The 16,030-nt window shown below is 48.7% G+C and overlaps 1 protein-coding gene, 5 non-coding genes and 1 pseudogene across 7 annotated transcripts; 3 read left to right on the top strand and 4 right to left on the bottom strand.

Moving 5' to 3' along the window:
* Positions 1 to 1,959: 1,959 nt before the first annotated feature.
* Positions 1,960 to 2,123, top strand: LOC118635182 (annotated as a pseudogene).
* Positions 2,124 to 9,136: 7,013 nt separating this feature from the next.
* On the bottom strand, positions 9,137 to 9,207 carry TRNAG-GCC. Its single transcript has one exon. It is a non-coding gene; the product is annotated as a tRNA-Gly (tRNA).
* Positions 9,208 to 10,935: 1,728 nt separating this feature from the next.
* HES7 (hes family bHLH transcription factor 7) lies at positions 10,936 to 13,386 on the top strand. 2 transcript variants are annotated; one of them, XM_036269777.1, is made up of 4 exons: positions 10,936 to 10,977; positions 11,851 to 11,946; positions 12,527 to 12,614; positions 12,935 to 13,386. In XM_036269777.1, exons 1-4 carry the CDS (start codon positions 10,936 to 10,938, stop codon positions 13,384 to 13,386), a joined length of 678 nt encoding a protein of 225 aa, XP_036125670.1. The 2 variants fall into 2 exon arrangements, with proteins under 2 accessions (XP_036125670.1, XP_036125669.1); XM_036269776.1 differs by having other exon boundaries at positions 12,920 to 13,386.
* A 539-nt stretch (positions 13,387 to 13,925) lies between these two features.
* TRNAR-UCU lies at positions 13,926 to 14,012 on the bottom strand. The gene is given in 2 exon segments: positions 13,926 to 13,961; positions 13,976 to 14,012. It is a non-coding gene; the product is annotated as a tRNA-Arg (tRNA).
* Positions 14,013 to 14,479: 467 nt separating this feature from the next.
* TRNAL-UAG lies at positions 14,480 to 14,561 on the top strand. The gene has a single exon. It is a non-coding gene; the product is annotated as a tRNA-Leu (tRNA).
* A 433-nt stretch (positions 14,562 to 14,994) lies between these two features.
* Positions 14,995 to 15,066, bottom strand: TRNAQ-CUG. The gene has a single exon. It is a non-coding gene; the product is annotated as a tRNA-Gln (tRNA).
* An 891-nt stretch (positions 15,067 to 15,957) lies between these two features.
* TRNAK-UUU lies at positions 15,958 to 16,030 on the bottom strand. The gene has a single exon. It is a non-coding gene; the product is annotated as a tRNA-Lys (tRNA).

Raw genomic sequence — 16,030 nt, 5'->3', positions numbered from 1 at the left:
TTACAAACTTAAAATGTTCAAACCAAACTCCTGATAGCTCTTCCCAAAACCTGCTTCACCTGTAGTCTTTCCATTTCTTTAGTTGGTCAGACTAAAAACCTTAGGATCATCTCGGATTCTTCTCTCTCACACTGCACATGAATCAGTCAGCAATTTCTTGTTTAAAATATGTAAAATTTGACTACTTGTCACTACTTCACTACACCCTGACCCATGCCACCCTCATCTTTTACCCAGATTATTGCAATAAATAAAGTATTTCCTTGCTTCTGTGGTTGCTTTTTCTTCCCTTACATTCTACTCTGAACACATTGGGCAAAGTGATTTTTTTAAAATAAATGAATCTTTAAAAGAAAAAATTTTTTTCTTTATTGATTTTAGAGAGAGAGGAAGGGTAGGGAGGGAGAGATAGAAACATCGATGAGAGAGAACATCAGCTGGCTGACTCCTGCATGCCCCCCACTGGGGATTGGGCCCACAACCTGGGCATGTGCCCTGACCAGGAATTGAACTGGCCACCTCCTGGTGCATGGGTCAACCAAAATGCAACTGAGCCACACTGGCCCGGCCAAAGTGATTTAAAAAAATAAAAAAGAATCATATTCTGTCATTTCTCTCTTCTTTCAATGGGGTATCAGTATGAATTCCTTGTTTTTAATATGTATAGATAAAGAAATAAATATATGCACATATACAACATATACACATACATATATTTCCTAGCTCTGTCCTGGAAGAGCCTAGAAGATATGATACACAAGTAGTAATAATAAGTACACCAAGTGTCCAGATGTTGGTTACTGAATTTTATTCTATACTAAAATGAACCAGGACTCCTTGGGAAAAAGGCTGATTCCAGGGCTGTGGTTAGAAAATTACAAGATGATCTTGATACCTTTTGTTGCACTAGAAATTAAAAAGGCACTCAAAGAATATTGGGTATATATAGAAAGACACAGCATCTAGGGACTGTAGTCAAAGGGCTTCTCATTGGCTAAATCTGGGGCAATTTGAGCATGAACATAAATAATGATTGTGGTGAATTATAGCTCATTGTGTCAAGTAAGAATCCAAAGTTCCTATCAGTATAAATAACTAAATAAATGAGAGGAAAACTCAAAGCTCTTTTTACAGTAAGCTGTCAACTAATAAACATAAGAGTACTGAAGTTAGAAATCATCAATGGACACTAAATTAGTGGGTAAACTTTTAAAAAAATGTTTTTATTTACTTTTTAATTATTGATTTTTTAGAGAGGAAGGGAAAGAGAGAAACATCCATCTGCTGCCTCCCACACACCCCCTCCTGAGGATCGGGACCACAACCCGCCCGGGCATATGCCCTGACCAGGAATCAAACCAAGACTCAGTCTGTGGGTTAACACTCAATCCACTGAACCACACTGGCCCACCTGGGTGAGCTTTTTTGATGAGGTAGTAAAGAATCTCAAAGTATCTTCCCACAAATTACATATTAATTGCTACTAAGGGGAAATAACTTTACAGTGGAGAACCCTGGCAAACACCACTTTAACCATGTGATCAAAGTCAACATCTCTGTATGGGGACAAACTGACATGAATCTTCTGACGTGATCCATTGAAAAAGATATAACATCCCTTCTGTGGGGACATCTCTGCCAAAAATAAACTGAATAATTTGAACCTAACCATAGACAAAAAACTGACAAGCCAAACTGAAGGACATTGTACAAATAATGATCCTGAACTCTACAAAACAACAAAGATTCCTCCATATTAGAATTTGATAACCAAACTATCAATTACATTTTCAGACATAAAATGTTTTTTAAAAATCCCATCCATTCTTTCTCAAAGCAAACCAGAGACTGTGTAACACCAAAACAGTAAGTCAAGGGGACATGAATTACAAGAAACCCAGAGGCGAACACAAAAAAGACATGAAGGGAATTCTCAAAGTGATAAAGAAAATCCCAGGAATCGTTTCTTGGCCTTTTGGCTAAGATCAAGTGTAGTATCTGTTCTTATCAGTTTAATATCTGATACGTCCTCTATCTATGGCCAATATATTAAATGGATTTTTGGAGCAGGGAGATGAAATAGGAGCTTTCTCCGTCCACTCCAAAAAGAAAAGAAAATCCCAGGAGCTGTGTAGCAAAGAGAAGCAGAAGCCAGTCCAGGCTGGAGCAGTAAAAGTGCTCCAGAAGGAAGAGTGAAAGAAAAAAAATTTAAAGCTGAAATTGATGGCCTGTCTGGTGTGGCTCAGTGGTTGAGTGACAACCCATGCAGCAAGAGGTCACCAGGTCGATTCCGGTCAGAGCACATGCCCAGGTTGTGGGCCCGATCCCCAGTGGGGGTGTGAAGGAAGCAGCCAATCGATGTTCTCTCTCATTGATGTTTCTATCTCTCTTTCTAAAATCAGTTAGGAAAAAAAAAATTTTTTTTAAGCTGAAATTGATGGATTATGTGACCTATTTGCTCACACTTGAGAGTTTAAATTGAGTTGGGGTAAAGAATTAGTAACACATTATAGAAAACTAAACAAACAAAATAAAACAATTATTGACTTTAGGGAAAATAAAACTACACAATAAAGGTGACTCAAATGCAAAAATATTTACCTTGTTCTAATTATATAAACTATTTAACTAAAAATTACAATAACAGAACTGGAAGAATGAGGGAGAAATAAAAACATCTGTGGACAGAAGTCTGAAGGAACAGAGTAGAAAGCCAGGAGAAAAGGTCTAAAATGTGGGAAAGGAGATCAAGTGTACATGGATGCCATTCAGAAGTATGAAGTTTAGATTTAAATGGTAGCACAAGTTGCCTCTGAAGAGTAGAAATCAGGGGTATGGAATGGGAAGCCAACTAGACAGAAATCTAGAAAAACGAAATAAAAGCCATCTGGAAAAAGAAAAATTAAAGAATCATTACTGACATTTTCAACAAGGGCAAGAGTAGATGCGAAGGAAAAGAAAACTAGCAAAACAAAAAAAGATGAATAAATTAGAAAACTAGCAAAACAAAAGAAGATGAATAAATGAAAACACGCTGGGAGGCTGGAAGGTACGGCCTGTGGACCCATCACTGCACTCCGGCACTTGGACATTCTGAAAGCACAGTCAGTTCTCACACATGGCCAGTCCCTGCCAAACTGGGAGCCAAGTAAATATGAATCTTTCTGCTCTTCCCAGCTGCTGTGTTTGCCCCCTCTACCATCTCTTCCAAGCTATCCAAAACACCCTGTTTTGTCATTTCACGCAGATATAAGTTTATAGAATACCCTCACACGTTCCAAAGTTATTCACTTGCTAACCAATAGTCCACTGAAATCTCCAGGTTCTAAAGTAACTAATTTTTCCTTCTTTGAAGAAAAACATCTAATTAAAATAATACTCTTGCCCTGTCCAGTGTGACCCAGTGGTTAGAGCATAGGATTACAGGTTCGATTCTGGTCAAGGGCACGTACCTGAGTTGCAGGTTCCTGTGGGGGGCAACCAATCGATGTGTCTCTCTCACATGGATGTTTCTCTCTCTGTGTCTCTCCCCTCTCTCTAAAAAAAAAAAAAAAAATCAATGGGAAAAATATCTTTGGTTGAGGATTTAAAAAACGAAATAATAAAATAATACTCTTTAAATGTTAAAAAAAAAAAAAAGATTCTTCCAGATTAAATGAGACTGAAGAGACATAACAACTACATGCAACATGTGATCCTGGACTGGGGAAAAGAACTATAAAGGACATCATTGAAACACTTTAGGAAATTTGAATATGGTCTGGGGATGAAATAATAGTATTTTTTTCTTTTATTGATTTTAGAGAGAGGAAGGGAGAGGGAGAGAGAGATAGAAACATCGATGAGAGAGAACATCAATTGGCCACCTCTTGAATGCCCACTGGGGATTGGGCCCACAACCTGACCTCAGAATCAAACTGGCAACCTCTTGGTGCACGGGTCCACGCACAACCACTGAGCCACACTGGCCAGACTAAAATAATAGTATCATATTAATTGTAATATCTTGATATTGATAATTGTCCTATTACACACTATTATGCTACAAATGTCCTTGCTCTTCGGAATACACACTGAGTAACTAGGGGCAAAAGGGCTTAATGTTTCCAACTTACCCCCAAATGGTTCAGAAAACACATATTTTATATTTGGAGGGCAGTGATAAAGCAAAAGGGGCAAACGTAAACATTTAATGGACCTGGGACAAAAGTATACAGGAGTTCCTAGTATTATTATTGTAACTTTTCTGAAAGTGTGAAATTATATAAACATTTGAAGTGCCAAAAACCAAAACAAGACCCTAAAGCCAAGGGAATAAAAGCCCTCCAATGGCTTCTCATCTGGCTAAGAGATGAGTAAGTCCTGCCAAAGTCTTCGCAGCGGTTTAGGTGGTCCTGTGAGATCAGCCTTCCCGTTTATGGCTCCAATCTCACCTCCTACACTCCTGCACTTGCTACCGCCATTCCAGCCAGGCCTGTGCAGGCCCTTGCTGCTCTCTGTTCCTCCAAGCCCAGCATGTTGCTCCTTAGGCCTTTCTGTCAGCTAGTCCCTCTGCCTGGAGTGTTCGTCCCCCAGGTATTCCTGTAGTTTGAGCCTTCACCTCATTTCACCTCAGTGAGTCCTTCCAGGATCATACTATCTAAAATTGTAGTTCTCACTCTGCACTCCCCTGCTTCACTTTTCTCCATACCACTTACCACCATCTGACAAAAGATAAGGTTTGTATAATGTTCATTTGACTGTTTCCCCCACAAGACGTGCACGACTCATAAGAGCAAGGAGTATTGTTTGTTTTGTTTTGGGATATTTGGAGGTCTTCTATCCTGATTCTTCCCTTGGCCTAGGGGCCTGGTGCTTCTACTTCCCAACCCCCAACCCCACAGGATCCAACGCTCCAGGCACTCCCCCTATCCAGGACCCAGGGGGTCCCAGGAAGCCAGCTTTCCCTTTGAAGAACAAAGAGGGAGGAGCTGAGCCTTGGAACCCAGGCCTGGGGAGGCATCACAGCAGGGAGGGGAAGCTCAGACAACTGGACCAGCTGTGCTGTCTCAGTTCCTTCCCTGCCCCCTGCCTCTCTAGGGGCCCACGAGCTCCCCTCTCCCAAGCCCAGGCATTCAGATACACACCATGCACACAGACACAACCACAAACGTACATACATACAGGCCCACACTGACACAGGCATGCCAAACACACAAAGACCCTATCCAATATCCCCAGAAAGGCTGGGAATGGAGGTGGGGGATGTCATCAGAGTCACATCTGTATAGTAACAGTGGCTAAAGAAAAATCACCCAGCCCAATAACTGCTCTCAGGTTTGGGGCGGGGGTGCTTTTTAGAATAAACACAAAATTAGGTACAAAAAGTATTTACAGTGAAATAAGAGATCACAACTTACAAATTGAAAAAGCTGACAAATGCCCCAAATGTCACAAAGTCCAGAAAAATAACTTATTTTTAAATTAACTGCCTGCACACCTCCATAATACTTTCCACAGACCAGCTACTGGCTTTATATATTTTGAATCTTGTTTCTCCTCTACTATTCATGTACTTATAGTGAAAGAGCCACTGGACACATTCATATCACATGTGCCCTCTGGCTTTGCACCTTCGCAGCACAAAGCCTGGTGAATGGGCAAAGGTGATGGGAGTATTCCTGGAAGTCATTCCTACACCAAGATGGCCAGGCTGACTTCACTGTGTGCGGGATGACTGGGAACCTTATTCACATATCCCACAAAATCATAAATCTTATGTCTTTCTAACTCACTTTCCCCGTAACCCCATAACCAAATACTTCAAAATGCCCACAGCCACTCAACACCGCATGGGGTGGGGGGTGACAGAGGGAAATCAGAGTGGAAAGTGACAGTGGTCTTTACCATTTACAGTTAAAAATATTTTCAACTTGCAAATTTTACAGAAGAATCTGGCCGTGTGAAGATGTTGCTGGGGCCCTACCAGAAGCCCATGTGAGGGAGCCTGAAGCATAAACTTCTTTACCTTCATGCTGAATTGGCCTCTGAAACTTGAATGTTTGATTCTGCATCTCAGATGGACTCTCACCTGCCTAGAAATCCTATCCTCATAGCTTAGGTTTGTTTTTCTACTCTCCAAAACGAACATTTCACACCTTCTTTCTCCTCAAATGACCTTTAGCTTTCTCTCCTCCAGAAATGAGCTTGATTCATTCTTCTGTGAGAATAAGAGCAACAAGAGATAACTTGCCTCATCCTTCCCCCACTAGAACTGACCCAAGCCCTCTGTCTCTCCCATCTCCCTACTACCTGAGGCTTCTCTACCTAGCATTGTTGTTTACTTACCTCGCCTCCGCCTCCCCCCCCCCAACCCCCAGGTCTTGGTTATTCCCGTCATCCTGAAGCCCTTTCTAGCAACTCTCACCTCTTGTGCTCCTACCTGCCACACTTTTTTCCTGCTCGCCATTCACAGCAGAACTTGATGGAGTTGTCCATACCCGCTGTGTGCACACCTTCACCTCCCATTCTTACCTCAACCCATTCAGTGGGACTGCACAGTCACAATCTGCCCAGGTCATCTGTGACTTCCAAAATGCTAAACTGAATGGTTACTTCTCTCTTTTCTTTTTGTTTGACATCCCAATAGCTTAACTAGAGGTGACTGCTCCCTTCTTCTTCATATACTCTCTTTTCTTGGTTTCATGAACACCCCACTCCCCTGGCTTTTCTGCTTTCTCTGCGATCACCTTTGACAATTCTCCCTCCTCAACTTGACCTCAAGTGTTAGGATGTCTCAGGGCTCCTTGCTAAGCCTCCTCTCTTCTCTCTCCACATTTTCTCCCTAGATATGCGGGTCTCACAGTATGGAAACCATCCTTTCCAAAGATTCCCCTGTATTTATTCTCCAGCTCTGACCCCCAAACTTGTATATCCCTGGCCTACCTGTAACCTCCACTTGGATGCCTAAGGGGATCTCAAATAACTAAAGTAAAATGCTTATTTTCTTTCTCCAAACTTTTTCTGTGTCTTGTCCCCCTTCCCACCTCAATAAAATCCTGGTTACTTGATCCAAAAACCTAGGAGTGCCTCTGGCAACCCAGATGTATCCATCCTCCACACAGAAGCCAAAGTGATCTTTTTTTTTAAACCTCAGAGGGAGGGAGAGAGAAACATCAATGTGTGGGTTGTCTACTGCAGGTCCAGAAGAAGAGCAATCAAAGGTGCCCTTGACCAGAATCGAACCCGCGACTCATTGGTCCGTGGGCTGACTCTCTAAACGCTGGGCAAAACGGCAAGGGCAAAATTGGTCTTTTAATACATAGGTCAGTGCATGTAACTTTTCTATTAAAACCCTCCACTGTTTTCCCATTGCACTTAAAGGAAAATCCCAACTCCTTCCGCAGCCTCTAAGGCCCTGTATGATGGGCCATGCCTTCCATTTTTTGTTTCTGCACCTCCAAATTCTCCCTCCTAAAAACAATGGCCGTCTTTCTCCAGCTCCCACCAGCAAACCCTGTTCCTGCCTCAGAACCTTTGCACTCGGTTTCTTTTGTCTGGTCTCACAGCTGGCCGAACTGGGCTCAAATATCACCTCTTATAGAGATTGCCTCTGAACACCCAGAGTAAAAGTAGCACTAACTTCACTCTCAAGTCATTACCATATCCGGGTGTTCCTCGTCCCGCCTCTAGCTTTATACCATCGGAAGTTATCTTATTTTCTGCTTTCTTAGTTATTTTCTATCTCCCCTGCCCATTATAATGTAAGCTTCAGGAGAGCCCAGACCCAGTGTACCCTCAAAGCCTAAGCATGCAGGAGGCGCTCCATACATATTGGCTAAGTAAAACAGCGGCTGTGCACACAGACATACAGAGGTCCAGATTGTTGTACAAGTTCCTTCTGGGGGCCACTGTCCCCCCCCCCCCCGAATTGAGAAGAGAGCATTCCCAGTCACTGACACAATCCAGAGACAAGAAAGATCCAGACCCAGGCCCAGGTGAAACAGACAGGCCGAAAGAGACAGGAGACAGAAACCAGAGGCAGACACACAGACCCAGGGCAAGTTCCAGAGAGAGTGATCGAGATAAACAAGGCCGAAACCCGGACTCAGCGAACTTGGGCCAGCACAAGCCCAGGCAGCAGCCAAAGACAGAGCCAGGAGGAGGGGCGCAGAGGAAAGCCGAACCCGCCGGAAGACCGCAGAAAACCAGCGCCGCTAGCGGGGGAGCCCGGCGGCCTCCGCCCCAGCTTACGAGTGGCCGCGGCAGCTGGCGAGTGCGCCCCGCCGCCCGCCCGACGCGTGCGGGATCAAAGCCGCCGGGAAGGGGCGGGAGGGGAGGTGACAGGAACTCGGAGGTGTGAGCGAGCTTCCCAGGGGATGGCAGGAGCGTGAGAGCGCAGAGTGCCGGCAGGCGACAGAGACCCGGAGAGAAGACGAGAGATCCCAGAGACCCGGAGAGAAGACGAGAGATCCCAGAGACCCGGAGATACCCAGAGACCGAGACGCAGACGCAGAGAGAGACCGAGAGGTCAGAGAGACACGGAGTGAAAAATGCAGAGACAACTAAAGACCCAGAGAGGTGAACGCAGAAGTTGCTAAGAGACCTGGAAAGAACGTGAAATGGGGAAAGACAGAGACGCCAAGAGGTACGCAGAACAGAAAGACTGAAAGACACAAAAGGTCGAGACTCCAGGACTTGGAAAAAAAAAGGGCGCTTCTAAGAGAACAGGAGGTAAGACAGAGAGGGCGAGGCGAAGAAATGGAAGGAAGAGCAAGAGTATTAGAACTCGTGGGGCGGGAAGACCTCACCCCTCCCCTGCGGAGGGCCCAGAGGACCCCTGGGGCAGGGATCCGAGCGCAGTGCCCTTTCTCAGGGTCACGCCTGCGAAGGTGCGGGGGCTGGGGGCGGAGGGAGTGGTGGGGAAAGGCAGCAGGACCCCCTGGTTAGGAGGATGGGCATGTGAGGAAGTATGGAATCAAGATCTCTATCCAGAGCCTCAAACCCTGCGATAGAGTAAAAACGTTAAATATTTATACCTGGTGGAAATATTACAGAAAGAAGCTTCTCAGACACATCATCAGACTTCTTTTCCTTTTGGTCTCAGACGCATCATCAGACTTCTTTTCGTTTTGGAGAAAAAGAAAAACAGTCAGATTGCATTGGCCGGGAATCGAACCCGGGCCTCCCGCGTGGCAGGCGAGAATTCTACCACTGAACCACCAATGCACCGCTGTAGCTAGGTGGTGCTTTACCCGATTTTATAAGAGATTGAGGAAGCGGTCGTCTGTGACCTGACGAATTGTGTCAACTGAGAACCCAGCGAAAGAGCGTTTCTGAATAGTTCACGTGGGTGGAGCAACTCGGCCATCCTTCCTCTTGCCCGGATCCGGCCACCCCGCCATAAAGTCGCCCCATATGGCCAGGGGCGGCCCCACACCCGGGTGCGAACAGCCCGGGGCCCCCAAACCTCGCGTGCAGGTGAGAAAAACTCAGCCTGAGCCCAGGTTCCCAAGGAGGGGGGTGGCGGGGGCTGCTGGGGCCACACATCTGCGATCCCATTTGGCTCAGGTAGGGGGAGGTGGATTGTTGGGAGTCCTGCACCCAAATGGAAGCGCCCTCCCCAAGGTCTGAGTCCCTTCGAGCTCGGGCTTTGGCGAGGCAGGCTCCGTGAGCAACATCAAATTGTGGAGGGGTACTGGGAGGGCTAGGCGGATTCCATCCGTTTCTGTCTCCGCAATCTTCCGACTTGGTCTGCAACCTTGTCTTTATGTCTCCTTGTCCCTAGTACTCTTGCTGTCCCGTTATCTGATCTTATCTTCTCTGGCATTTTGTCCTGAAGTCTCCAAGTGTTTACGTATCATTCTGCAGAGGGTTATGGTCTTGGTTTGAGGAGGGTGTAGATCCCTTTTTTTGCATCCCTTTCTTGTCCTTCTAAGAAAACTGCCTGCCCCCTGCTTCCCGATAGTCACGAGGGTGTTCCTGGGAGCAAGCAAAGCGAGCACACTTGTGTCAGGTGTTCTGGCAGCCATACGCCTGAATCTCCTATAGTTTTGAACCAAATACTTGTAAATGGAAAGATCTCTACCTAGTACACGTGCTTTGCTTCCTCTTCTTTGAGCCCCCCTCCGTGCCCCAGTCCAGACATTCCTCAGGATGACCCTTTTCCTGATCACCTACTTTACACTGATTCCATTATAACTACTGCATAACACGTTTTGTGTGTTTTTTGTTTTGTTTTTTCCACTAGATCCTGCAGGGATGAGTTGGACCTCTAGTGCATATTTCAGTATAAACGGTCTAGGCCTAGACCATTGCCCAGTGCGCACGAACGCGGGTGACCATCGCTCCTTCGGACTCTGGTGTGGACGAAGTCCCTTCCTGTTGCGGGAATTGAATATGACTGGCCTTAGATCGAATAGATCTTCTCTTCCACCTCCAGACAGAGCCTCAGTTGAAACAGACGGATCCATCTCTCACACTCAGGTCTCTCCCTATCTTAAGTAGGAGGTGAATTTTGGGGAAAAATTTGTAAGATCCAGCCTAGGGGCTGAGGGGCGCTAATTTCATTTTTATGGTCAGTGGGGGGTACAGTGACCTCCCCAAAAAGCTGCGATTCTGGGGCAAGTCCTGTCCCCAAATCACCTGAACTCTCTCTCCCCCTAATAACCTCCTCCCTTCAGCTGCGACCCGCCTTATTATACAGCCTTATGGTCCTTAAACCAGCTGGTGCTGCATTGACCCCTCATTTCCCACACTCCCAGGCCAGTTCCACTCCTTCCCCTCCCCCTTGCGCTCCTCCCCTTTCCGGGAGCCTCGTGCCCGGGGCCACACCGTGAGGGATCCAGGTGCCTAAGAGGGCGGGTCCAGGTCTTCCCTGCCCCCCACCTGGGAGCCTGAGGGATATAAGGCGCAACGCCAGCAGCGACTCGGTCCACACCAGGGTCCGGAGGAGCGATGGTCACCCGGGATCGAGCCGAGAATAGGGACGGCCCCAAGGTGAGAGGCGGGAGAAGAGGGAGCAGAGATTCCTGGTCCGGTCAGGGGACCGTGTCTCTGAGACTAGGTCAGGGAAGAGGCTGGAGACGCTGGTCTGGAAGGGAGACCCAAGGAGCCAGGAGCTGGGGAGGAAGCTGCAAAGTATGAAGAAGGGGACAGGTCAGAGCAGGACCTGCGTGGGCGGCAGAAGCAGAAGTCTGGGGTTTGGGCAGTGGGAGTTGGCAGCTTGCGGCCTTGGGGACATGGGAGGGAACTGGTGTTTGAGTGAAATAACCAGTAGGATCACTGAGCTCAGGGAGGCGGGTGGAAACAAAAAGCGGAGATACGCACCTGCTCCACGCGGGCTGATCCAGTGGGCACTGGTTCCAGAGGTCGGAGATCGGGTGGAAGATTTTAGAACCAGATAAGAACGGTGACCGCTTAGATGGGTTAGAGGGAGAAGAGGAGGCGCGGTCGCGCTGGGTATCTCCCTTTCTACACTCAGGGCCGCCAATTCTGAGTCCGGCACCTTGTGGCCCACGTGTCTGGGCGCAAAGAGGGCCCCCAAAGTTCTCCACTGAGACAGAGAGAGACTGCACGATGCGGAGAAGTAGAGAGAAAAGAGGAGAGACACAGAGAGGGGAGGAGGGAGGACAAGACTGAGAGAGGAGAATGCAGAAGACCCGGGAGAGAGAGGAGGCGAGCTTCAGAAATTGACCCTAGGGGCGTTGGGAGGGGGAGCGGAGAGGGATCCAATGGGTCGGGCCCTAGGCTCTCAGGAGTCTTGGGGAAGGGGTGGAGGCGGGACTATCCCAGCGGCGGGATCCCGACGCCCGCGCGGCCGCGCTGAGTCTTGGTCCGGTCGGCCCGCTCTCCCTTTCCTGCTGGTCGCAGATGCTGAAGCCGCTTGTGGAGAAGCGGCGCCGAGATCGCATCAACCGCAGCCTGGAAGAACTGAGGCTGCTGCTGCTGGAGCGGACCCGGGACCAGGTCAGTCCTTCCGGACCCCCAAGCATCCCGTCCTCGCGTCCCAGGGCTTCCCACTTGGGTGGGGACAAATGCTGGCTGCATTGGCGACCCTGGCCCCAAGACATCCTGACCTGAGTCCCGCCCTTGGAATCCCACCCCAGACCCCCTCTTGCTCTCCGAACTCGATCTACGTGGCCACCCCTCGGGTCTGTAAGTTTCACACCCGGCTCTGTAAATTTCACTCCTAGGGTGGGTCCGTTTCAACTTCTGGGTCTGTAAATTCTTCCTCTTCCTCCCCTCCACCCCCGAACAGCCAGCAGGGCGGTTAATTTCACTCACTGGGTTTGCTACTTCGAATGCCCTCCTCACAATGCCGGGTTGGTTTCATGCCCTCGGGTTAGACAGTTTCGTCTCTGGGTGGGCGAGGACCATTCTTGGTCATCTCCACTCCGAATTCGGTAGCGCGCTCTGTGGTCAGCGCGCAAACGCGATCCGGGGGCACCCCTCAGCTCCTGCATCCCTCCCTCCTTTCTTCCCCCTGCCACTTTCCCCCCCTCTCTCCCCACCCCTCTGTCTTTGCGCCCTCCCCTCCGGTCTGTAGAACCTCCGGAACCCGAAGCTGGAGAAAGCAGAGATACTGGAGTTCGCCGTGGGCTACTTGAGGGAGCGAAGCCGGGTGGAGTCCCCCGGTACAGCGCGGGGGTGGGGCAGCGGAGGGAGGGAGGGGGGATTCACCGAGGCCTGGGCCGGGGTAAATGGGGCGGACTCTGCCGTGGATGGTGGGCTTGGGGAGTGGCAGGCTCTGCTCCGAGGCGAGGTTAATAACACCCGCGCGTGTCTGTCTCTGTGTCTCCCTCATTTTCTCCCTCTGTCCGTCCATCTGATTTCTTGTCTCTATGCGCCTGTCCGGCCTTGGTACCTCTGCGCCCCGCCCCTTCCCTTACCCTTGCTGGGCCCCTGCCCTGACCGCCCGTCCTCCCGTCGGCCGCACCCACCGCCGCGGCTCCAGGGGTCCCCCGGTCCCCAGCCCAGGACGCCGAGGCGCTCGCCAGCTGCTACTTGTCCGGTTTCCGAGAGTGCCTGCTTCGCCTGGCGGCTTTCGCGCACGATGCCAGCCCGGCAGCCCGTGCCCAGCTCTTCTCCGCTCTGCACGTCTACCTGCGCCCCAAGCCGCCCCGGCCAGAACCAGTAGATCCGAGGCCCCAAGCGTCGCGCCCACCGCTGGACCCCGCCGCCCCGGCGCCTGGCCCCGCGCTGCACCAGCGCCCCCCAGTACACCAGGGTCCCCCTAGCCCTGGCTGTGCCTGGTCCCCGTCCCCTTGCTCCCCCCGCGCCGGGGATTCCGGCGATCCGGCGCCCCTCACCGGACTACTGCCGCCGCCTCCGCCGCCTCACAGACAAGACGGGGCGCCCAAGGCCCCGCCGCCCCCGCCGCCCGCTTTCTGGAGACCTTGGCCCTAAGCTTTGGGGGGTGGGGGCGGGGCTGGGGGTAGGGTAGAGACTCCAGCCTAAGGGCAGCAGAGGGACCCGGGCGTCGGGGCGAGGAGGTGTTGGGGAGGGCGGCGGGGCGTGCGGGCGCAGCGCGCGGGTGAGATGTGGTTTATATTAGAGTATCTATATAAATATATATTTCCCTGGTTCCTGTCCCTTTCCCCTGCCCCTTTGCGTCTAGGACTGTACCCTCTCTGCCCCCAGCCCAGCCCCAGCCCCTTCTCGAGTCCCTAGTGCATGGAATAAAGTGGTTATTAAATCCCCGTGTGTCCCAGAGCCAGGGGCCTGCCTTTATCTCGGCGTCCACGCCTACTTTCCCTCCCCTTCTGTCTCCCGTCCCCCAGTCCTGCTCTCCATGGCCCAAGCCCCGGGGCAGACAGGTAAGTAAAGAAGAGAGCAGAGGGAAGACTGAGGTTGGAACTGAAAACAGGTGGAAAACAGAGTTAGGGCAGGGGGAGAAGGGATGGGAGCTTTAGAGAAAAACCGGAAAAAGAGGGGGGGAATAAAACCGACTCTGGTGGGATTCGAACCCACAACCTTTGAATCGCTCTTTCGTCACTAGAAGTCCAATGCGCTATCCATTGCGCCACAGAGCCTGCTGGGGAGCAGCGGCATCTGACGGCATACAGAACTAACTTGGGAAGGGGGGAGGGTGTGCCAAGAGCGCGCGGTTTGGATCTGAGAGGCCTGCCTGGGAGAGGTAGCAGGCGCAAAGCAGGTGAGCCAGGTGGGAGTACGGGAGCACATGGGTGGAAGAAACAGAGAGAGAGAGCAACTGAATATGAGCGAGGGGGCGAGCACAGAGGTCCGGCTGCCTGCTTAGGGGACGCTTCCAGCCCAGGCGCACCCCACTCCCAGATGTGGCCCCTCCCATCAAAATAAACTTGTTTCGTTGTAAATTTCTGTTTGTCTGTTTCCTTTGGTCTATCTGCTTTACCGCCTGCTACCTCGCAGTTCTGAATCTAGATGGTTTTCAAAGAAGACAGCCAATTTCATACAACAGTTTCTAGCTTCGTCTCTACAGTCTCTTAGGAGGACTACAGAGTCCCTCCTACTTCACGCAGGTAGCGTGGCCGAGCGGTCTAAGGCGCTGGATTTAGGCTCCAGTCTCTTCGGAGGCGTGGGTTCGAATCCCACCGCTGCCAACCCAGAGTTTTTCTCGAGGTTCATTCTCCTTGTAAATTTATATATAGGCCCTTATGGGATCTTTCCCAATTTTGTGAGGACTCCTGGTAGAGAGGTCTCACCACTGTCGTCCCTTTCTGGCATTCCAGACATACCCTATCTAAGTCTGCATTCCTGCCCCAAACCAAGACCATGATGAGGACTGATAAAATAACCTTAATTTCTTTGTAAACGACTTCCCCTTTAACATGTTCTCAAATAACAATCTTGTCTCTCAAAATCAGCGAAACATTTGTTCATGTACGTATTTAACTGATTGTGTTTTCCTCTCGGTGTGCTAGAGGTTCCAATTACCTAGTCCGAAACCTCACATTATAGTGTAGTTTTCCTTTTCAGGTCCTCTTAGATTCTCTTATATAAAATAACAGTGAAAACGATAGAAAACTAAGCGCAAGGTTCCACCGAGATTTGAACTCGGATCGCTGGATTCAGAGTCCAGAGTGCTAACCATTACACCATGGAACCGCCTCGTTAGCGCGACCCTCTGAATATTTATATATTAGTGAACTCTCTGTTTTTAGTCCCCTTGTATTCAGCTGCTCATTGAAGACAAAATAACATAAAAATAGTTGCCGAATAGGAAAGACGCTGCTATCGAGCATCTGAAATACGAATTGAGATGTACTGTAGGTATAAAATAGAAACTGTACTTAGTACAAAAAAATTGTTATAATTTCATTAACATTAAAATATTGATTACATCTTAAAAATGCTAAGATTTTGGATATATTGGGTTAAGTGAAATAAGTTATTACAATTACTTTCGACTGTTGCTTTTTACTTTTTAAAAACAATAAAAGATTTTATTTCTCAGAACAGTTCTAGGTTTACAGAAAAGTTGAACAGAAAGTACAGAGAGCTCCCATGTACTCCAGCTACCCACCCCCCGCAGTTTCTCCTCCTCCTCCCCTTCCCTCTTCCCTTTCCCCCTCCCCTTCCCCTCCCCTCCTCCTCCCCCTCCTCTTTCCTCTTCCCCTCCTCTTCCCTTTCCCCCTCCTCCTCCCCCTCTTCTTCCATTATTATTCCATTATTTGCTTTATTGAGGTATAATTGATATACAAAAAAACTGCACACATTTTATGTATATACACTTTGATGAAACTTTTTACCATTTTTAATGTGGCTACTAGAAAATCTAAATTAGCATTTATGACTCGCTTATGTGCTGCTCTAAAGCATCTCCACTTTCCTTCCCGTTTTCGTTCTATCTTCTGAAAACTAAAACCCTGACGTACTTAATACGATTTCCTTTTAAAACTAAGTAATTTTTGTTACTTTTGTTTTGTTTGAAGAAATGCAAATATTAATTGTATTCAAATATGAATATAAGTTAAAAAAAAAAAAAAAAAAAGTACACGCCCGAACAGGGACTTGAACCCTGGACCCTCAGATTAAAAGTCTGATGCTCTACCGACTGAGCTATCCGGGC

The sequence above is a fragment of the Molossus molossus genome, unplaced genomic scaffold (genome assembly GCF_014108415.1).
Source record: "Molossus molossus isolate mMolMol1 unplaced genomic scaffold, mMolMol1.p scaffold_m16_p_19, whole genome shotgun sequence".
Taxonomy (NCBI): Eukaryota; Metazoa; Chordata; class Mammalia; order Chiroptera; family Molossidae; genus Molossus; species Molossus molossus.
This window is presented reverse-complemented; position numbering and strand designations above follow the sequence as displayed.

Excerpts from the sequence above, each read along its gene's own strand:
- HES7 (XM_036269776.1), top strand. The coding sequence starts at position 10,936 with ATGGTCACCCGGGATCGAGCCGAGAATAGGGACGGCCCCAAG. Across the intron at positions 11,947-12,526 it reads TGGAGCGGACCCGGGACCAG|AACCTCCGGAACCCGAAGCT; the intron begins GTCAGTCCTTCC and ends TCCGGTCTGTAG. Across the intron at positions 12,615-12,919 it reads AAGCCGGGTGGAGTCCCCCG|CCGCCGCGGCTCCAGGGGTC; the intron begins GTACAGCGCGGG and ends CGGCCGCACCCA.